Source organism: Perkinsus marinus (assembly GCF_000006405.1).
Source record: "Perkinsus marinus ATCC 50983 genomic scaffold scf_1104296959768, whole genome shotgun sequence".
NCBI classification, from domain to species: Eukaryota; Perkinsozoa; order Perkinsida; family Perkinsidae; genus Perkinsus; species Perkinsus marinus.
Window position 1 is genome coordinate 128,605 of NW_003206281.1, and position 21,257 is coordinate 149,861.

At 46.5% G+C, this 21,257-nt stretch overlaps 5 protein-coding genes across 5 annotated transcripts; 3 read left to right on the forward strand and 2 right to left on the reverse strand.

Annotated features, from left to right (window-relative positions):
• Window positions 1–280: 280 nt before the first annotated feature.
• On the forward strand, window positions 281–1,429 carry Pmar_PMAR026366 (hypothetical protein; the record flags this gene model as incomplete). The annotated part of the gene is made up of 1 exon (XM_002772952.1): window positions 281–1,429. The coding sequence occupies one exon, from the start codon at window positions 281–283 to the stop codon at window positions 1,427–1,429; it is 1,149 nt and encodes a 382-aa protein (XP_002772998.1).
• A 234-nt stretch (window positions 1,430–1,663) lies between these two features.
• Window positions 1,664–2,039, forward strand: Pmar_PMAR026367 (hypothetical protein; the record flags this gene model as incomplete). The annotated part of the gene is made up of 2 exons (XM_002772953.1): window positions 1,664–1,839; window positions 1,916–2,039. The coding sequence occupies 2 exons, from the start codon at window positions 1,664–1,666 to the stop codon at window positions 2,037–2,039; spliced, it is 300 nt and encodes a 99-aa protein (XP_002772999.1).
• A 1,589-nt stretch (window positions 2,040–3,628) lies between these two features.
• Pmar_PMAR026368 (gag/pol/env polyprotein, putative) lies at window positions 3,629–6,363 on the forward strand (the record flags this gene model as incomplete). Its single annotated transcript, XM_002772954.1, has 2 exons — window positions 3,629–6,296; window positions 6,344–6,363. 2 exons carry the CDS (start codon window positions 3,629–3,631, stop codon window positions 6,361–6,363), a joined length of 2,688 nt encoding a protein of 895 aa, XP_002773000.1.
• A 2,048-nt stretch (window positions 6,364–8,411) lies between these two features.
• On the reverse strand, window positions 8,412–13,787 carry Pmar_PMAR026369 (gag/pol/env polyprotein, putative; the record flags this gene model as incomplete). The annotated part of the gene is made up of 1 exon (XM_002772955.1): window positions 8,412–13,787. One exon carries the CDS (start codon window positions 13,785–13,787, stop codon window positions 8,412–8,414), a length of 5,376 nt encoding a protein of 1,791 aa, XP_002773001.1.
• Window positions 13,788–18,252: 4,465 nt separating this feature from the next.
• On the reverse strand, window positions 18,253–18,852 carry Pmar_PMAR026370 (hypothetical protein; the record flags this gene model as incomplete). Its single annotated transcript, XM_002772956.1, has 1 exon — window positions 18,253–18,852. The coding sequence occupies one exon, from the start codon at window positions 18,850–18,852 to the stop codon at window positions 18,253–18,255; it is 600 nt and encodes a 199-aa protein (XP_002773002.1).
• Between the last annotated feature and the right edge of the window lie 2,405 nt (window positions 18,853–21,257).

Genomic DNA, 21,257 nt, shown 5'->3' on the forward strand with positions numbered 1-21,257 from the left:
AGACTTCTCCTTTGAGCAAGAGGAGGTCGATGGTATATTTGAGAGTGCCATTACTGCTTATGTGCCTCATCGCTCTACCGCTGATGCAGAGGCTGACCGGTTGTATAAGTATATTAATGACTGGTCTCAGTCAGAGAGTATGCCCGGGCTAAGCAATCTACAAAAGCGACTTTTTGACGATTGGTCTATTATTCGAAGTCCTTTTGTTTCTGGTCTTGCTAGTCACTCTCTTGAGCCTCCATTGAGATGTTTGGTATTTGGCCTATTTGTCTCGGATATAATGGATAAGGTGCTTGCTAAGCTGATTGGAGATGAGGAACATGAAGGTCGTGAGCCCATTCGGAGAACGTTCTCTGCAGCACTGATAACTGTGATCCTTCCCGTCGATCTGCTCCCTCCGAATGGTCGTCGGTTGCTCCGTTCTGTAAAACGTCAGATGACGAAGGACCTTCATGAATCTGGTTGGTCACCAGTAGGTGTCTATTGGCGTGATTTTGGTCTAGCTATTAATGAAGGGTATGGAGATGATGACGTTCTCTTAGAGACTCCCCAACCTACTAGAGTTAAGGAGGTTGTGGCATCTAACTCTATTCATAAGCTGGTTGATCAAGAAGTCCCTGTTCGGGCTTTGAAGTTTACTGAAGATGTTGTGGATGAGGTGCCTCGTCCAGCAGTTATGCAGCAGATAGAGGGCGGCCCGAGGTCACCTTGTTTGGATCACATGTTGCATCCGACATCCAGTAAAGCTCCAGTTCGCGATCGTCATAAGTCTAAGTATTATCAGCCGGCTGCTGGGGGTCGTACTGACGATATTCGTGATGCCCGAGCTATCCAGGAACCTGTAAGAGAGGGTGTTGTTTCCCCAAGCGATAGACATAAGGCCATCACTGCTGCTAAAGGTTTATCTCAGATAACTCCTCCCTATAAAGGACAATCTGACTCGAGACGGTTTTCTTGGTTGAAGGCAACCATTCGTAAAGCGCTGCGAGCGGCGACTGCTGATGTTCCTACCCATTGGTATAACTTACGGCGCAGTATTGACATCAACCTCTTCAACCAGATACCCTTACCGCGTTTTGATCCCTCTGATTTGAGCTCTTTCTGTCGGGCAATCAATTCTGTTTGGGAGTATATGGATACAATTTGTGAGGGCAAGTATGCGCTTCAGCAACTTTTAGATGAGAAGCCTGACCTCAAGCAACGTGAAGATGAACATGTTTCTTCTTTTGTGGCAAGATGTGCTCAGTGGTTGCATGAGGCTGAAATCTGCAATCATTTGGTATATACGTATGAGATCCGAATGATAGTGAGTCGAGGCCTTCGCAACACATATCTATCTATATGGAGTGCTGATCTGGGTGAAGATCTATCTTTCATTGAGTTCTGTTGTGAGCAAACTGAGCACTTGATTTTAGGGCGTACGCGGTAGTGTTTGCTCTGTGTGATCGTAGACATTCAAGCTAAGTAAGCTAGAGCTTGTATGTGAAGTGTAGATAAGATTAAGAGTTCTTTTATTGGTTTGTGGTCCTTACTGGTTGGACCATCCTTACGTGAAGTTACTTCACTGAAGTACTATCGTTGCAACCCAAGGCTTGGTGGGTTGATTATTATCTATCCATTAGTATTAATTGGTATTATCGACTGGTTGTGTTAATTTAGTGGGATGAGTGTATCTTCTCGTGACATTGAGAACATTGACGTGGAGGCCCAGAACGGCTCCCAACAGTTCTGTTCCGCCATTGTGCAGAAGGCGGCATCGCTTCGTGCGCTGGGTTTGGCTGATGACTATAAGGGTGGTAAGGCCAAGCTGTTAGCTGCATCTTCCCCTTCTGATCAAAAGTCAAGTCGGCAAGGTCAAGTACAGAAGAAGCGGTTCTCTGGACCCTCTTGGGTTTTTAACATTGGCTCATGTCAGAGGTGTCGTGAAAGAGGTCATTTTGCGAGAGAATGCCCAAAGCCTGAGCCAAGCAAGGTACGAGAGCGATGTGAACGTTGTGGTGCCCTATCTCATGGTAAAGATGACTGTAAGTTCAAGCTGAAGGCTCCGTGTAAACGTTGTGGCGAAGAAGGTCATTCTGAGTTTATTTGCCCTGCTCGTGTTTGTCGCCAACAAAAAGTTGTTGGTACTGAGGGTACTGCTCTCGTAATGAGGTTGAGTCAGGATTACCAACATCAGCGAATACCTCTGCAATCTGACCGTTTAAATCGGTGTTCTACCCCTGCCGAAATCGCTAATCAGATTGATAATATGAGTCAACTTCCCCCTAGTTGCGGTATCCCAGCCTTCTTTGTCGATCTGTATCTTTATGGGCCTCAAGAAGGCTTCAAAGTGAGGGCATTAGTGGATGTTGGTGCTGATGTCGACATTATTAATCATTCGCTGGCTCTACGATTGGACGGCTTGCCTCTCCACCGGCCAGGGCATGATGCCGCATCAATGCGCGAATATCGTTAGGCAATGGCACTGAGGCTTTGGCTCTTATGTATGGAAGAACGGTGGCCACAACGCCGACAAGCACTTTCGAGGTGGCCTATTGGTCCATAGCTGATTTGCCTTATGAATATGTCTTGGGGCGAGAATCAGTTTCTCATTTGAACCCTGATGATTTGGTGCCTACCTCTTCTGGTGATTGTGATGCTGCCTGGGACTCCTTCCTTCGTCTGGCTTGTTCACAATGCGAATCAGCAAGGTCTTGTCGTCAAAAAATGTCTTCAACTCTTGATGACGTTGGTGATATAAGTTCTGATTCTGGTGATCATCTTGATGTTGAAGCCCATGTTTCTATAGATCCTGTTGAGAAGGTTGAATCAGTTCTAGTCAAGGAACTATTGAAACCACCACGATGGGCATCGCTTGATGAAGGTTGGGAGATTGAGGAGGTCGTTGCTTATGAAGAAGAAGCTGCGATATACTATGTCCGGTCAAATATTGGAAAGAGGTTCTATGTTTATGATGTTTCTCCTTCTTATGTTGAAAGGGTATCAAGGGCATCGTTTAAACGAGAAATTCGTTCTCATACCAAGTTTACACGAGCACCTGCTGAGATACGGGTAGCAGCAGCTGATAGTATCAGCCTGATACCTTGCGTGAGATGGTTATTGCTGGTAAGTTGGAGCCTATAATGTCTGATGATAAATTTGGTACTTATTGTAATGGTCTACCACCTGGACTCGTTGCTTGCTCTAATACTTACCCGGTTGGTGGAAATGATTCAGGACGACGTGTTCGACCAATCTTTCCATACTTGGTGCTGAATAAGACGGATGTGAAGGCCTTTAAGTTCCACCAGCAAGAATTGGTGCAGATTCTTACCAAATCCCGTTATTATGCGGTGTGTACTTGGACCAATATTGCTGATGCCTTCATGTCTATTAGGTGTTCACCTCGCGCGCGTAGTTGTTTGGGTTTATATTGCCCGGAAATAGAAACCTGTAAGGGAAAAGTGAGTTATGAGTCACCGCCTCAGGCTATTAAAGCTGGTTTCGTTTTACTCGTACTCCGTATGGCTACTCGCCGTCCCCTTGGGTTTTAGAGCAATGTGCTTAGCATGCTCTACGGAGAGGCTCAGTTGAATTCAAGCTGCCAAGTACCGTTAGCTACCAGCCAACTATTCCCGTCAACGATTTTATGGACGAGCCGACCACTGAGATGGTTTCTTGTGAGAGGCCGCAAGGTGCTAGCCCGGAGCTGCTGAACTATATGGATGACTGTCTGGCCATGTTTGGTTTAACCGTAATTCTATTGCCTAGTGTGCTTGGTGAGCTGTGTTCGGCTATGGTTGAGTATGTGAGGTTGATTCTGCTGGATGCTGACTTGCATTTGAAGGATCCCAAGACCATTACCTTTGAGAATAAAAATTTTACGGTTAATGGTGTTTATTATCACTCTCCGTATGTTATTGGTTGGCCACCTGAACGTCTTCGTGCTGTGAAGGATGTGATTTTATCGGCACCGGTGTCCTATCGTCAGGCCTTGGAGTTTCTTGGTATTCTTCATGTTGTGGCATGTTGGCTACTCCCACCATGGATTATACTTCGCAAAAACTGTTTGCAGAGCTTGTTACAACAGAGACTGCATGAAGATAATGCGGAGTGGGATGATGCTATTGACGACGATTGCTATCCCCTATTGGATGAGTTCATGAGTTCACTCCAATTACCGCAGTTGGCGCAATATAATGTGTTTCGTCGAATTATTTGTTGGGCTCCACTGCACATCTATTGTGATGCTTCTTCGTATGCATATGGTTATGTGGTTGGGCAATATTATGAGGAGATTTCGGCTAATCTGAATGAGCGGCAAAAGGAAAAATTGAGTGCTGAATTGGCTACTATTCATGGTGATCTTGCCCCGCGTCAAGATGATACAGGGCGATTATTCATTCCACTATGGTTTCGCCAAGCCCTGTTTTCCCGTGTTGGCCAGCTCACTGCTCATATCAACACCAAAGAAGTCTTGGCTGCGACTTCTGCTATTGTTGGTGTGATATGGACTGTTGGTAACGTACATCAAGCTCGCTTGGAGATCTACACCGACAAAGCCACTTGTCTGAAGGTTTTGCGTATGTGGAAACCAGCTCCACCAGGTGATAGTGTTGTTGATGTTGCGCAGTCTATCATGCAAGAAAGGCTTCTTCAAGCAGTATCTTCATGTGTGCCCGAGCAACATTTGCGAGCTCTCCGGGTTCATTTCGTCCCCGGGACCAGTAACCCCGCGGATAGCTTAACCCGTGACGCATTCTCAGAAAAAATTATCATGTTGATGCCTCCAAAAAAGTCTATTCGTCAACATCAACAACAACAAGTTCGTCAGATGTTAGTCCCAAGTTTTTTAAAGCTCTCATCAAGCCCACCTCAACCTCCTGATGTTTTGACTGCTCATCCCGGTATTCTGGGGAGAAGCTTGATTGCTGCTCGGTTGTCAAGCCTATGGAAGCTGGCCCGTATCTTACGTGCTTGGCACTTAGCTTCTCGAAAGAAGGGTGAAGAAGATGTGAGGCTCTCGGATGTCAATATTCGTCTAGGATTCCAGCAGTGGTTATGTGAGAAGCAAGGTCCTCTGCAGATCGACCAAAATGATAACCGCTTCTTGAAGATTGGTCTTTTATGGTATCAGATTACATTATTCTCACCAGCTGGAGATCTCATCCCGCAACTAGTATTCCCTAGTTTAAAAGATGAAGAGGGTATCCTAGCCAATTTGGTATGGTACCTCCACCACTCTACAGCCCATGCCTGCCCTGCCATAGTGTTGGGCCTGCTTAGGAACTACTGTGTTTGGCAAATACAACGGCGCTTCGTCCAAGACCTTTTGCGTAGCTGCGATTATTGTCAACGGGTTGCAAGAGATAGGATTCGTGATTACTGTGGTGTCCGGCAAATCCACACTATCCCGTGGTATCGAGTTGGTTTGGATGTATACGGCCCCGTTTATAAGGCAGCTCGTTATGATAAGCAAGGCAGAGCGCCCTATAACTACGTTTTGAGCTATACTTGTTATTATACCAATAAGACTATTCTCCGCCCTCTACATCATTGTTCGGGGAGTGAGATTGCTATGGTGCATAAACAGGTGGTTGCTGACTTTGGTCGCATGCCTTATCTCTCGGTCGACTGCGGTTCGGAGTTTATGAACCAAGATTTCCTCAGTGTGACTGTTGAAGAAGGTATTGAAGTCCGTTATGATTCTCCTAATTCTCCATGGAGCCGTGCCCCAGTTGAAAGAAGGCACTCTGTGATATCCAAGTTATTGAGGGTCTTGGCAATATCGGGTCGATCTAGTGAGTGGCATCACCACCTTGATGAGGCTACCATGGCTATCAACAGCTCCTCGCTACTACGTGGAGAGCCGCTGCTTACTCCTGACATGCTCTTTTTTTCATATCGTCCCTGTTCGTCTCTTTCTTTATGGTTTTCTCCATTTAATGATGGTGCTAAATCTACCAACCTACAAGAGCAGTTGAAGTTACGGCTCATTTATGATGCACAATGGATGAAGAACCGAGAAACTGACCGGCTTGAGGTTGATAAGAGAGGGCATGTGCCGAGGCTGCGCTCCGAAGTTGGTGACGAAGTCCTGGTTTGGGTTGATTCTACCGGTGACAAATTCAAGTATTCGTGGCGTGGACCCTACACTGTAATGGACTATACTGATAAAGGTCAAGTTGTCCTTGAAGGATTGAAGCGTCCTCAAGCTATATCTAATGTGAAGGTTTATTACAGAAACACTACTATTGATGGCAGCTTGACTAATCATATGGGTGATGCCCCCTCTAAGGAGCTTCGTAGACTCGATGGTGTTACTCAGAACGATTTTTTGATGAATAATGGTTCGTTGTATCAGGTTGTTTCAGTCAACTATAATGAAGCTATCATAAAAGCGGTAAAAGTGACTATTGAAGATTCAGTTTTAATTTATAGTGATGAAGTCTGTGAATTTGATATTATATGTAATGATACTCTTCTAGTCCCAGGAATTAGAGTGACTAATGGGGCTGTGAGTCTTTCGAGGATGGCTCGACGGATGTTGAATGATTCCGTATTGCACTAGTGCAACTTGGTTTACTTTCATTCTCTTACAGAGCTTGAAGAGGGGGGCATGTGAGGTGTTGTCCCCGTTCAGGAGATATCTTGTGATAGTACACAAAGCTGATGCTATTGATCTGTCCCTCTAGCGCCCCCACGCTATTGTTCTGTAGAACTTTATACTACTAAGTTTATGGATCAAGTTTGTATTTCCACTAATCCCTTATGTCGCTGAGTTCTAGAGGTCATGATTCCGCTGCTACAGCTGACACTCTGTGAATCACATCCTCCACTGAAGGATTTGGATAGGACCACTCCTGTTCTTGGTCACCCCATAGAGGGACAAGACGGTGTTACCAATCTTTCTGGGTTCCATGCCAAGCACATCCGATCTCGTAAATCGGGTGTGCTTGGCATGGGCCCCATGCCATGGGGTCCCCAAGCCCTTCCGGGCCCCCTGTTCGGCCAACCAAAATCATTAGACTACTCTTACTGAGGGTGCCTGGAGATGCCTGGGTGGTATTGATCACGGCCCTGATGGGGATCAACTGGGAGATCCTTGGACCTCTCTGGCTAGAGAAAGGTACCACATTCCCCAAGTTCTAGTCTCGCTTTGAGAGCTTGCCCCGTGAGCTGGCAAGATCATGCAATGATCTCCGAACAAGAATTAAGCTGTCATATGCTGTCGCTGTACTCTTCACCGTCCGCCTGCTGTACTACAACCGGTACTGGAATTGTGTAACATCGCCGTCGATCACTCTAGCACTCCATCCCATCCTGATCTGCATGATATGGATATCTCACCCGAGGACCTACTTCAAAACTCAATCAATGCGGCCCAAAGCTGAAGAGTCTACCTCGGTTGCTGCTCCTTCCAACGACTCGTTGGAAGATTACTGTCGTGGCAAAGGTCTCCTGAGGAAGTCTGAGGAAGTCCCGATGAAGACTTTCTCATTGACAACGAGAAAGATCTTTGCCGAAACAGTGACCGCAACCCTGAGCTCACTTGGGGATTGCTACCTTCGTCTGGCGACGTTTCTCACGGACGGTTGAACCGTCACGGTTCAAGCTTCACGTTCCGTGGAAGAGTTCTGAGTGACCTACGTCCTCAACTAAGGATCAAAACCTTCGTCGAGCCATGAAAGCTGGATCAGGAGCGTGCATCAGAGGTAACGATGCTCGTTTATCCGCTAAGCAAAGAGCTATCGACTGAAGCCGGTCCCTTGTACGTATTGAGGAGCGTTACTGGTGTTTACGGACCTCATGGTTCATACCTAAAAAAGAGCTGTATAGTCTATGGCGGTCAGTTCACCTATGTGGAGATGTTCTAAAGTATGTTGATAACGTCGGAATACCAATATCCTCTATCGACTCGGCAATTACTCTATGGCGTTTGAAGCGTCCAAAGTTGGATGTCATCCAATGGATAATGATCTATGGCGCGTGAAGAAAAAATGCGTTAAGGATACAAGATAAGTCTGCTCGAAGTTATTCGGCGAAGGTTTAGGAGGTAAGGTGGTGCATATGAGGTCTGCCAACAATCTGGCAGATGCGGCTACCCGGATGAAGATCGATTCTACTACTGTGGTCTTGGCTGAAGTAGCACGTAAATGGGCGTTAAGGCCATCGTTCGTTATCTTTGTGCCGATGTATGCAACTCAATACGGCCTTGTTACAGATAGCAAGACTTGATTATACACCAATAACTTATGAGTAACGAATGGGATGGTATAGCTTAGCTAATATCTTAGCTGATACAAACGGGGACAACGGAGACACAGATGTGCATACCGCAACAGTCTCAACTGACAACAGTTAACGTAATATGTTCCCATATCAGCACACTCCCCCAAGTTGCCAGTAAATGGCAACTTGTATACTAACAGTCACTTTTTACGAGCAACTTTGTTAGACTTCAACATATCTGAGACTCTGTCGACTGCTCTCTTGCGGCTTCGTGTCATGACTCCAGCACCGTCATTCATAACAGCCTCTTGCCATATCTTCAACTCTTCTCGGCTCACTGGAGGTTCGTCCTCATGCACTTCGGGCTCAACCTCAGCTTGCACACCCTTTTCCAGGAAGGTGGGAGAAGTAGGACCCTTATCAGTCTTAATAGGTCTTCGTCCTTTCTTCAACTGGTTTACAGGGCATTGCACGGTCACATCGTCATCTGCCTTCTTCAAATTTATAGTTGCTCCATCACGGTCAACAACCTCATAGGGACCAGAAAATAAGGTACCATATTTTTCAGCAGTTGGGTTACGACGCCAGACAGTATCGCCAATTGTTATAGAGTCTTGGTCAGTACGTCGGATCTTGGCCAGTCGTCTTCTAGTTTCGCCCTTCCGGCGGATCCACAATGACTTCAGCTTTGATAAAGTACGGATATTGTCGTTGAGGTAAGCCTCCTTCAAGGAACCAAGTGGTTCAATTAAATCATCATACAGCAGTCCCGATCCTAGCCATTTCTTAATTTCAGCGATAGCAGATTGGTCACGTGTCAACAGTGTGGCCGTCAGACCACCAGTTGGTCTCATGCATAGCCATGGACATAAGTCATTGTCAGCTTCATAGGGGATGTTGTTCACGACATAGGTAGCCTTGCTCACCAAACACTTCAGGTCCCTGACATCCTCAATAGATCGACCACGATCATTAGTCATACACCTTATAACTGATGAAAACTCAGCATGTGGACGCTCAAGCCAACCTCGTCGTGCCGCATCGAACCCAAACGTGTATACATGGACAACATTGTGCTCGGCAAGGAGCTGCTTAAACCTTATAGACATAAAGCAGCTTCCTTGATCAGTTGCTATTACACGAGGCCACCCATTGGCATTCAGTAATTCTATAGTCGCACAGGCCACATCCTCAGTGCCTGGAGAGTCGATAACCGTAGCAGCTACAAACTTGCTAATGTAGCATACCAATAGAAGGACCCAATGTTTAACACCGTCAGCATCTTTGATGGGTCCTGCTAGATCAGCACCAATGACACCCCATAAGAGAGGCACCCATGATTTAGATGTTGATATAGCTTTAGTGAGGGTACGGCCATACTTGGCTTGACAACAGACGCTACAGGAAGAAATCCAATGTTTTACTCTCCTATGAAGTCCCTTAAAGTCACAGACTCCACGTAACAAGCCGACCGTCTTGGTGATACCGGGGTGACCAAAATCTCGATGAAACCTGTCAATCACCTCATCCTTCAGCTTGTCGTCATCCGGAATGTATACCACCCAAGTGTCGTCTTCATCTGAATTCCATCGTCTGCTCATCAAAGTACCATTTTCATCATCAAGATGGAAGAACTTAGACTGAGAACAGGACGGGTCAGATCGTAGCTTGGACATAATAGATACACAATTAGGATCGGCGGATTGAGACACCTTAACACGTGGCAAGAACTGCTCTATCCAGGAAGCGGTTGTGTCTTGAGTAGCAACACAGCAAGACATCTCATTGATCACAAGGGCTTCTTCAATGTCATCCTCATCGGACAAATCCTCTTGCTTGTCGTCGGTACCCAAGGAACCATCGTTGAGGTTAAAGTCCACGAGGCAGTCATCTGTTAAGGCACTGCACACAGCTTCCCATGAACACTGGACTGGCTCACAATTCCCACAGGGCCGAGTAAGACGATCCGCTAGATTGTCACCGGAGCGAATGTGTCTGAATTCAATCTCAGGCACTACCTCTTGGAGCTTGATCTTGTTCAACATGGCCCTTATGTGATTCAGCCTCCTCTTCTCCGGAGATGGAAGCTTCTCAATTTTGCTACTCTGTGGATGGCAAATCACCAAGCGTAACCGATATAGGGTGATGCTGCTATCATTGACGATGGTAACATGCTTCACTCTGGAAGTGAATGTAGATAGGATGGTTGAAACAGCTTGTACACCCATACGCAGAGACTCCAATTCACGTCGGGGGATGGAACCACCAGGGTGAGTTGATATTCTCGAGAGTAATCGTCGCCCATTAGCACGTGAACGGACATCGACAGCCATAGCGAACTCACTAGCATCGACAAACACCACCAGACCTTCTATAGGAATGTATCGAGGAGGCACCATCCTCGTGGAGCAAGTGAAGTACTTCTCACACTGTTGTAAACACTCTTGAGAACGGAGCAGATAATCACCGGTGATAGCATCATTTTTCACTAGTCCGTGATGTACCTCACCAAAACCAGCATTGTGTAGTTGTCGTAGTAAGGCCTTTATCTCCAAACTGGCCTCCGCCACCAGACCCAAAGGGTCGAAAAGCCTCGCTGTAATGGATCGTAGGGACGACATTCGGACTTCCCTAGGCAGACGAAAGTTTGGTAGTTTAATGTCCACATTATCACAGTTGGGACCAATAAACCATCGATAGCCGAGCCACGAGGCCATTTGTAAACCATCCATACCAGTAACATCACTGACAGTAACATCTTGGCCAATAGAAGAACGTGCTGTTTCCAGATTATGGAAACGTTTCCTCTCGTTGATGTCAAAGCCTCTTCGTTTAAGAGCTTGTACAACAGAGATGCGGGAAGCTTCAACCTCAGAGATAGAAGATGCTCCTATAAGCACGTCATCGACATAATAACCAACACCATCCCGTATCTTTGCAGGCAGGGAGGAGAAAATTTTCTCCAAGCTGCTGCCCAATGCCCATGGTGACCAATTAGTTCCAAACGGTACTCGAGAAAACTTAACCAAATGACCAGCCACTACCAGTGCGAGGTAATCGGTGTCCTCGTCATCGACCTTTCCTCCGCGAACCAGGACTTGCCAGAACGCTTTAGAAAGATCGTCACATGATGCTCTCTCAAAGCTTCTCCACAACATAAGCGTGCCAAATAAGTCCATAGACGTACTGCCCGTGCCATCACCAGTGGTAGTAGTATAAGTATTAAGTGGTCTGGCATCCAAACAGAGTCGGCATTTGGTGCTTGTCCGGTTGAGATTAAACACTGGAACCACAGCCGTATAGAACTTAGCGAAGTCGTGCGGAGACTGATCAGGAGGTTTTTCAATAACAACGCCTGATTCCAATAGTTCATGTACAGCAATTAAATACGCCTCATATTTCACAGGTTCATCCTTCAAACGAGTCAACACCTTGCGATCTCTGGCCCACACGTCCTTGAAGTTATACCGTGGTCTCGCAGAGCTTTTCCATGGGATAGAAACAGACAAGCGATCTGCTGCAACTTCAGCGTGGTTGCACTGGATAGCGAGACTGTTATCCTGAAGCCATCGATCGGGTATACACGAATCATCATCAAATATGCCCATAGGACGGAATATTATACGGTCTGGGCAGTGAGACTCGGCCGATACCACCCAGGTGCATGGACCCAGAAGACTTTTCGGTACGATGACATCATATTTGCTATGTTCAATGACATAGCAATCACACTGTCGGACTTGATGACTAGCTAGGTGAATCTTAACACCAATCACCTTGTCAACAATCGCACACGACGTACCATTTATCATAGTCAACATGCTTGAAGTAGCAGTAGTAGTGGTACTGAGCTCAGGGATACTCTCTTTCATACTGTTGAAAACCCTTCTTGTAATAAAGACGTCGGTGGCACCAGAGTCCAGTAAAGCATAATATCGATGTTCATCACCTTCGAACCATACCGGTATCAGAGGCAAGCCATTGGAAGCCTTTTCCAAAACTTGGACATCCGATGATCCTTCATTGCACTCTACCATTGATACCATACAGGCTGAGTGGTCCTGAAATGAGTCACTGACAGTGGCTGTTGGCACAGGTTGATCACAGCTGCCATCATGAAACTCAGCAATAAGACAATCAGGGCTCTCACCTTCTTCTTCTTCACAAGATTGACTTCCTCCTTGAAAGAAAACTTCATCATACGGCACCTGCACAGCGTTACCCTCCGTTGTAGGAGCAGCAGTAGTTGTAGGATTAATAGTAGCATCTTGGGATTCGAACTTGTCAAAACGAGCCCTTATTCTTTTGCCACCAATATCAGCACCATTAGAAGCTTCAATGAATGCTTGCGCTGGTTTATGTTCATTGAACTTCACTGTGACAAAACCCCTACGGGGTAAAAGTCTCACATACACATCAGTATCATGCCCTAACAGTCGAGACACAAAATCTTTTACATCCTGATAATTCCAAGCTAGCGGAACACCAGAGAGGAAAACCCGTTTAGCATCTGGACTCGTGGAGAACTCGATGACATTAGCTTCCTTGTCAGTCTTCTTCTTGTCCTTCTTACTAGGAGTAGCACTCTTGACCTTAGCAGAGGACGCACCACGAGTCGTGGAAATAGTAGGATTACTTATCGCTGTAGTGGGAGTTCCGACCAACGAAGCACCATAACGAACTCGTAGCTGAGCCCACCTTCTAGTCTCAGAAATCATACTCTCCATAGTTGATACAGAAGTCATCGGCATCCTATCGAGATAGAGACGAGCTTCAGTTGGCAAACCTGAGTATAGCCGAGCTCGTAACTCACTGTCTGTAAGAGGACATTCGCGAACTTCACCGATCTGGTCTTTCATGGTCTGAATGGCGGCGATGTAAACTTCCAAAGTAGTAGGGCCATCACACTTCAGATTCTCCCATTTCCGGTGGAGCTCCATTTCGCTACCGAGATCACTATATAGTCGTAAAACTCGCCATGCAGTAACAACCCGTTGACTGAACAAAGTGTTCCCCTTCACATGGCATTGCTCATTAATCAGTTGTTGTAGAGGAGTAGATACATTATTGATGATATAGAAGTATTGGTAAGCACTTGACAGCTCCCCCGTGCCAGAAAATTGGATCTCTGGCTGATTCATAATAGTCTTCTTGAAAATCATGTAACCCCTCTTATCAGTCACACCAGAGAATCGGCCTCCCTCTATAACACCAGCAGACTTAGCTTGTTTGCTAATCTTCATGATAACCAAAGGCTCTATCACCAACGACGATTTGGCACTTCGGTCAGATTTAGTGCTATCGAGCTGTTGTTTGACCTCCTCAACAATACCATGCACTGTATTAGTAGGACCATCCTTGCTGTCATCGCCAGTAGCACCAGTAGTACCATTTGCATCATGTCTGGTCTTGTGATCAGCGTTGGACTCAAGCTGTGACTTAATACCTGCAATCGACTCCGTCAACGAATCTAGCTCCTTCTTCAGCTGCCAAGCCCACACAGGTGGGGATTGCTCAGTACTGCTCTTCTTATTGTCATCAGTCAGTACTGGGTCAGACGCCTTGGGAGATACCATAGAGCAATTGAACCGTTACTTGTTGAACAGAGTGGTCTTTACACAAGAGCTTGAGGTAGTTGCTTCTCGGATGATTGTGCCGATGTATGCAACTCAATACGGCCTTGTTACAGATAGCAAGACTTGATTATACACCAATAACTTATGAGTAACGAATGGGATGGTATAGCTTAGCTAATATCTTAGCTGATACAAACGGGGACAACGGAGACACAGATGTGCATACCGCAACAGTCTCAACTGACAACAGTTAACGTAATATGTTCCCATATCAGCACATCTTCGACCCAGCTGTATCGGCACTACCTTCTAAAAATGCATCGATGATTCATCTGGCCTACAGTGTATGACCATTATCACCGACTTCACTAATGGTAGTGAGCCCTCTACACTACAGCCGGACATATCTGAGTCTGATCGGCATGTTGATTGGGCAGAGCTTGCCCGAACAAACCAGAATTCATCGTTTTTCCTTACCGCTCTTCGAGAGCTTCTACTCCATGGGAAGGCGACCGATGGTTGTTCTATTCCGCGTCGAGTTCTCAACAATGCTTCCAAGTTCCATACGGTCGAGGATGGTATATCATATCGGTGTATAAGATCAACTTCAGAAGGTCAACCTCTACACCAAGTGGTATTGGACCCCGAAGTCGATGATGAAGCGATGATTAGCCGTTTGATTTACCACAATTATTGTGGCACAATATTACTACTCATCTGGGGGATGAAGCCCTACAATTGAAAGGTGAAGGTGCAAGAATGGCCATCACGGTTGTGTGAAAAGCAAACCAGTAGTCGTTCTGTTCTTTCATTTGAGTCTCTGAGAAAAGTGTCATGGTAGTATTATTATCATTACCATCTTGGCTCAAGAGCTTTTCCGTCCCTCTGGTATTTGCCATCAGTTCATACAATCTGGTACCTGCAATCGTCCAAGACCGTAGGATTTCTACAGATGAAGTCCACTATAACTGGTCAAGTGCTAAGGTTGGATCATGTGGTGAACTTACCTACGGGTGACGGTAATTTCCATCACGTGTTGAGCCTTGTCTGTGCAGCTACAGGCTTCACTTTGTTTCGAGCTACAAAAACTACCAGGTCTATCGAGACTACAAAAATCCTAGATAGCATCTTTAGTGATGCATCTTTCCCTATCTGTCTCGTGGTGGATGGCGAATTTAATTCGACTCATTTCCAAGAGTGGTGTACTACTTGCCACATAATGGTTGCGACCCTTCCTCCGCATCATCGGAGCTATGTTGGTGGGTTGGAACGTTGCCATCTACATCTGAGACAATATTTCGCTACTAAGCACGCGTCTGGTGAGGAGATGAAAGAATGGCCATCATGGTTAGGTGATCTGCAGTTGGTTCATAATCTTACAGTCTTTCCTGGTTTGGGCTTTGGTCCTGCTGATCTGTTCTATGGCCGTCGGTTGATGAGACCTGCGAAATTGGTTTATTACAAGCAGAAGAGGTTATTCCAAGCAGGGACTGCGAGAGCCATGCACAGCTTGTTATTCTAAGCAGCGCGGTATGCTTGGGATTACAAGTAACTATTGTAACTTGCTTCGCCGGTGATATAAAATCTGTTACATACTGCGTCAACTTCATGTTTTCGTTGTCAAATGGAGCACCAGGTATATCACTCAATCAACTCGGAGCTGAACAGTACCCGCATATATCATGAAACATTTTTTACATTCATTTCGCAACGGGATCTCTTAGGAATGGCAGTTGACATGAAACAGTATTGATATCCGTTATCACAGTATTGAGGGGTACACTAATACCCAGGTCACAAGCTGCAGACTTTGGGGTCCAATTCATACATATCACCAGTGATCAGCCACGGGCCAGATTAAACCTGAGAGCTTCCTTGAGGTGTAAAGAATACTCATTCTACAGATGATTCCTCCTGTACTCCTTACTTTGCTCTTCGGACGAACAAGGACTTATGTTCCCTTCATTTTGCCAAGCGACGCTCGGAATAGATTCATTCCGGAATTGCATCGACGAGCAGCTTGCGCTCACCGAGGTTGCTTCATCACTGTTTGCTTCGTCGTCTGTCGGCATTGCGGTATCAAACCCTGTGTCACCTTCTTGCCAGTCACCATCGTCTATATCATTTGGGAGGCCTGAGTCATCAACCTATGGTGTGTAAGCACTGCTACCAACGATCGTATTTTATACTGCGCCGAGCTCGTAACATCCCGATTCTCCTGACGAATTGCTATCTTGTAATAGAGATTCCCCATCGTTGACCGAGGCAGTTGCAGTTCTACCACTCCAGTGGGAACTACCTTCGAGGGATGCTATCGAGCGCACTCGTCCTAAAAACAGAGCATTTTATGCCCCACATGGCCGGCAATCCCCTGCAAAAGTTCACCATGCCTGGCATGCATGACAAGATAGAAAAGTTTGAGAAACAATCTTGTTGACATAATCACTGCTATCTTTCCCATAGGGAGTCCACATTCAATAGATATGTAATCATTAAGACATGATGTGCTCACGTCTCTCTCCAATGCTAGATTCCGAGTCTCTGCCATCACTGTCGCCTGCATAAGTCTCCTGTCTTATCTGGTCCCGGTGAACAGAGACAGGAACTGCATGACGGTCATTAACAATGCGAGTTGCGTTATCCTCATGTCACCTGCACGCGGCGCCGAAGCAGCGGAATGATACCGACCTAGAGCACCGACCCGTCGCCTTGTTGGGCGGCCTCTACGGACAGTGGGAAGTCCCCGATTCTCTGGATGATATCTGATGTGAACGGCAAGTGTTAGGCAGGCGTAAAGTCGCAAACTTACGGGTCCTGCGTGCCCCTGAGCACTTCCACTGCGTACCCATGAGAGCATGTCCCCCAGTCACGCCAGCTTTTACAGGTACACGACACTATTGCGGACTCACCGCTAAGTCGATGATCACCAAGGGGAGCTTCGAGGGTGATCAGGTTGAAGCTGAAGTACGTTCGCATCAAGAATTCTAGTGTAGGGGCATCATCTGAAGAACAACATACATCACCTTCACGGGGATTAATGGGGTTAGTTCGGGGTTCAGCGTCTTTGTGTTAAACACATGAGTATCGTTCCCGGAGACAAGGTGTTCGAGTGGTCTAACTTCATCGATCGAGGAAGCCGTCAGAAGTACTTAGTCGTCAGTCTGGAGGACGACTGGTATGCGGACGGAGAAGATCCGCATCTATATCGTCTACGAGGAGAACGTGACGGAACGGAGGTGTTGGTTGATGGAGAAGAAGACCTCTGTCCATTAAGTGGAGAAAAACGGATACTTTGCGGACGAGCTGAATGCTGGATGAGCTTCAAGGACAGAGTGACAAATGAGGAATGCTTAAAGCACCTCCTGAAAGTGAATGGGAGTTGGGTAATTGTTTAGCTCTTACTTAACTGTCTCCCACGTTCTCGAGTCCATGTGACGTTTGTTGCGCTGTTACCAGATAGGTCGTTTCGGGACGCAACGACTAGTAATGGGGGAATGTGACGGTCAGCTAGTCTCATACCTTATTATGCATCGTTGTTATCCTGGTAACAGACCTATACTGGAATTGCTCTCTTAACGATAGTAAATTGCTAGGGTTAGGTACCATACCTGTGGGTAATGTGGATAACCACCTGTATGGGATGCACTTAAGGTGTGTCTGGCGCCGTTAGCCACTGATGAGTCCCTGTGGTGGGGACGAAACACTACCTTTGGAGAGGAGTAGATTTGAGGTAACAGACCTGAATGTCCAACCGATCTCCCTAGATCGGCAGGGCTTACAGGGCTTGCTTGATTTAACAATGACTGCTTGGATTAGCCCTGCCACGCATGAGACCTTGGCGTACTACATCATCCTCAACTGAGACAAATAAAGACGTGTTGCAAGGTGTTCGTCAATTATTCTGTCCTGAAGAAGAGTCCTTTCTTGAAGACTTATAAAGATGCCGATGTGAGGAAACTCGTTTACGCTTCGAGAAGTATAAGAGATTTTGGGAGGATGTGAAGGAAGTACAACAAACATGGTTGAGTCGAAGAGTGAACAATCATTCTCTGAGGTCTCCTGAGTTTCCTGTCGGTAGGAAATGTCTCGTCTATTGTCCGGAGGCGAATCAGTCTAAGCATTCTCTGAAGTTCGCTGGTCCTTTCGAGATCGAAGAGGTGGTTTCTGATTCACTCCGTAAGATTAAGTCCTCTGGTCAAGGTGAACATGGTAGCAAGAATATATCGCCGTTACAAAGTGTTCACAACCTCTCCCCCTACTACACTCGTGATGATGACGAGGTCAATGTTGGGTACAGTGTGATCTGTGTCAGAGGTGGATTCCTGTTACACCGTCTCTTTAAGGTAGATTTTCTGCTGTAACTACTCGTTTCAGCTGTCGTCTAGCTGGTCTTACTTGTCGTGTGGCAATGTCGCCAAACGGCGAGCGCAGAAGTGATGAGCACGCAAGTGCATAGCGAAGTTTGCTAAGGAAAAAGCAAGACTGTCTTGCCATCCTTAAGCTTCTTCATCGCCGGGTCACGAGGCCTCTTCCATTTCACATGTCCTTGATAGATGATCAGTCGGGCCAATTCTTTTCTTGTTTCGCGACTGGGTTTCTTTTCTTTTGCGTCACCGCCAGCATGGGTTTGCAGACTTCTCGCAGTCTTGTCCGCGAACTCGGCTGTGAGACCAATAACGACATTGTCCTGCGGGTCATTGATATCAAAGAGGTCAACAATGGCTGTCACTTGCTTCTCTTTATCAGCTGTATTGCGTTTGCCGTGGAAGCAGTAGTACCTGTTTTCCGGGCGCTCATCCGGTGTACAACCCGGCGGATATGAGGAGCTACCATCAGCCGAAACTGCTGCTAGCTGAGGACCTTCATGGTATGAGGCAATACGCTCCTCATCTTGCTTGATGAACTCGACCTCCAGCTCCTTCAGTAGGTTGATGAGCTCCGGTGTTAACTCTAGGTTCTGGATGCTACCGAAAAGGGGCTTCTCATCACCAGTTGAACGGCCGACCACGATGCCTTCAGCAAGCGAGATGAAGGCTATCGTAGCTACAGAGATCCTGACGAACATTCGTGGAGGAGTGGATGAAGCTGAGGTAAACATGTTCAGTATGATGCTGATACTACCTCTACTATTCGATTCAAATCTCATAACGGGAGTTCGGTTTTGAGATGTTCATGATTTCACGTGATGACGCGGACGCACAACTTTGTGTTAGAAATTCCAACTTGTAATGTCTCATAATTAGGTTCACGCGCGTAATGAAAGTTTTATTCGATTGATTGAAACTAGATTCCTAGTCTTGAAGTGAGACAGTAATGCGCAGTAGTGATACAATGGTGAATCTGAACTCGCGCCCAGGAGCGGCGGGCTTGGATCTTTGTATTAAACTGATATGTTTGGTTGCACACTCTGCGTATGTGTTTGGAGTGTTTTTGGTCCTTCACACGCGCTACCGGTATTGCATTGTCGAGGAACAGCGTGCATGTAATGTAAAGGTCGTGCGGACGTAGATGCCTGGGGATGTTTACCACTCACGCGAACGATCACGGCAGTCGAACAGAAGACCCATCCTGCTAAGTAACGAATTCTGTTCCGAGACTCTTTTAAGCCTCAAAATCCCGGGAAGGAGTTGGACTTCCTCCATGGACTTCTTCGCTCACGTGGACTCCTGCAGTCCACGTGGGCACAACTGCTCAGGCTCCGCACAACGCATCCGCTGCATCGTGTCTTTGCATACTGAGTTAGACTACTGAATCGATACATGAGCAACCTATACCCGGTTTTGGAGCGTGTATAGTGTCGCAGATTTTTCCACAACAGCTTGGCCTCTCCTCCTGATCAAGAAGCCCTGAGCTCAGAGCAGTGAGCTGTAGTATAAAACCAACACTCGGTCACCGTGCCCGACACTCCACGAGCGCTTGGGGAGGGCGGTCACAGCCTGCTGGCGAAAATGTACGAGTAAAAATGTAGTTTTCTTGCGCCGACACCATGATATAAGCAACAACAACTCTCGTGATCGGTAGCAGTAGAGGCAGGCGAAGACAGATTATCTCCATATCTATCACCAACTACCATCGGGCAATACCCGCCGGGTAATTGTCGATTGGCCCATTGGTGATTGGTATTAGTAGACATCACTAGGTTCTCGTTGGCCTTCCTCGCATCGTAGAAAATCCGTCATTTGGTTGCTCGTGAGGATCTCTAGATGATAAACCGTGCTGATAGACGAACGAGTAACTCACCATCTGCGGGTTTCTAGTTGGACGCTGGATCCTAGGATCGTTGAACGATCATCGTTCCCTCAACCGCCTCACCCTCAGAATATGGTCGACGTTACGTCGACGACCTACACAAGACGCAGTAGGTGGGCGCCGCCCACTGGGCGGGTCGAACCTTTCATTGACATGGATAATCTATGTCACACATTTGAGTGCTCAAAGTCAAGCTCAGTTGTAACACCATCATTCTTGCTCGCTCACTTGTCAAACCTGCACGGGAAAAGGTGTAGAAGTATATGCTTCTGCCAACGAAAAGTCCATACTCTGGCATAATATGCCAGAGTATGGACTTTTCGAGTCTGTATGATGCTTGGGGTCAAGACACTGTGACAAATGCTTGTGTGCCGTGGTCGTACACAGCCCCCGCAGTTGTGGACGCGGATCCTGCCGAAGGGGAATGGAGTACATTGACAGAGGTTACAGGATGAAAGTAGACAATTCAAAAAGCTAGAACTGATCTCTCGGGAGCTAATTTGCATCGATGCGAGTCCAACTAAGCCGTGTTGTCGCCGACAACTTGTCGGCGTTAGACTTCAAAAATAACATACTTATCATTTATAGAAATTCGCGCGAGCGCGAAATAATTCGTTCTTCGCACCCAAATCGAGTGACCCGATAATTCAGCAGGCAAACACTCCGGAAAGACTGAGTCATGAAGAGTCGTTGAGACTTATCACAACAGGTATTGATTTCCTCCCGTGTCATGCGCAAAGGCATGCGGTCTACTACTTATTTGGATTATTTGGAATGACAGTGACCTGCTTCGAACGACACAGATTTCCAGCATCCGGATTCGCAACAGTTCGAACAACATTCATGCAGATTCCCGAAATAATTCCGTCACTTCATCATGGCAGGATGAAGATTGCACTGGGAGTCCCAGTCTGGATCACGCTACGCGATCGCGATGGCCATACCACTCGTTGAACAAATCACATGAGATGCACGATCTGATCCGATGAATCCTCAAAGCTAGAGATGGGATACAGAATCTGTATTACAGATAGCTAGGTCCTAGCTGCTAGGAGGACACTACTATATGTTTATTCCGTTGAATACACCAATGAAGATAGATCGAGCGAATAACACCACAAAAATGCTCATTAATAAAAGCTGACCAGAGCGAAACTATCGCTGAATTAGAGGGATTCATAAAGTGAAGAATGCTGACGAGGTCCTGCGTGTTGCTCAAGT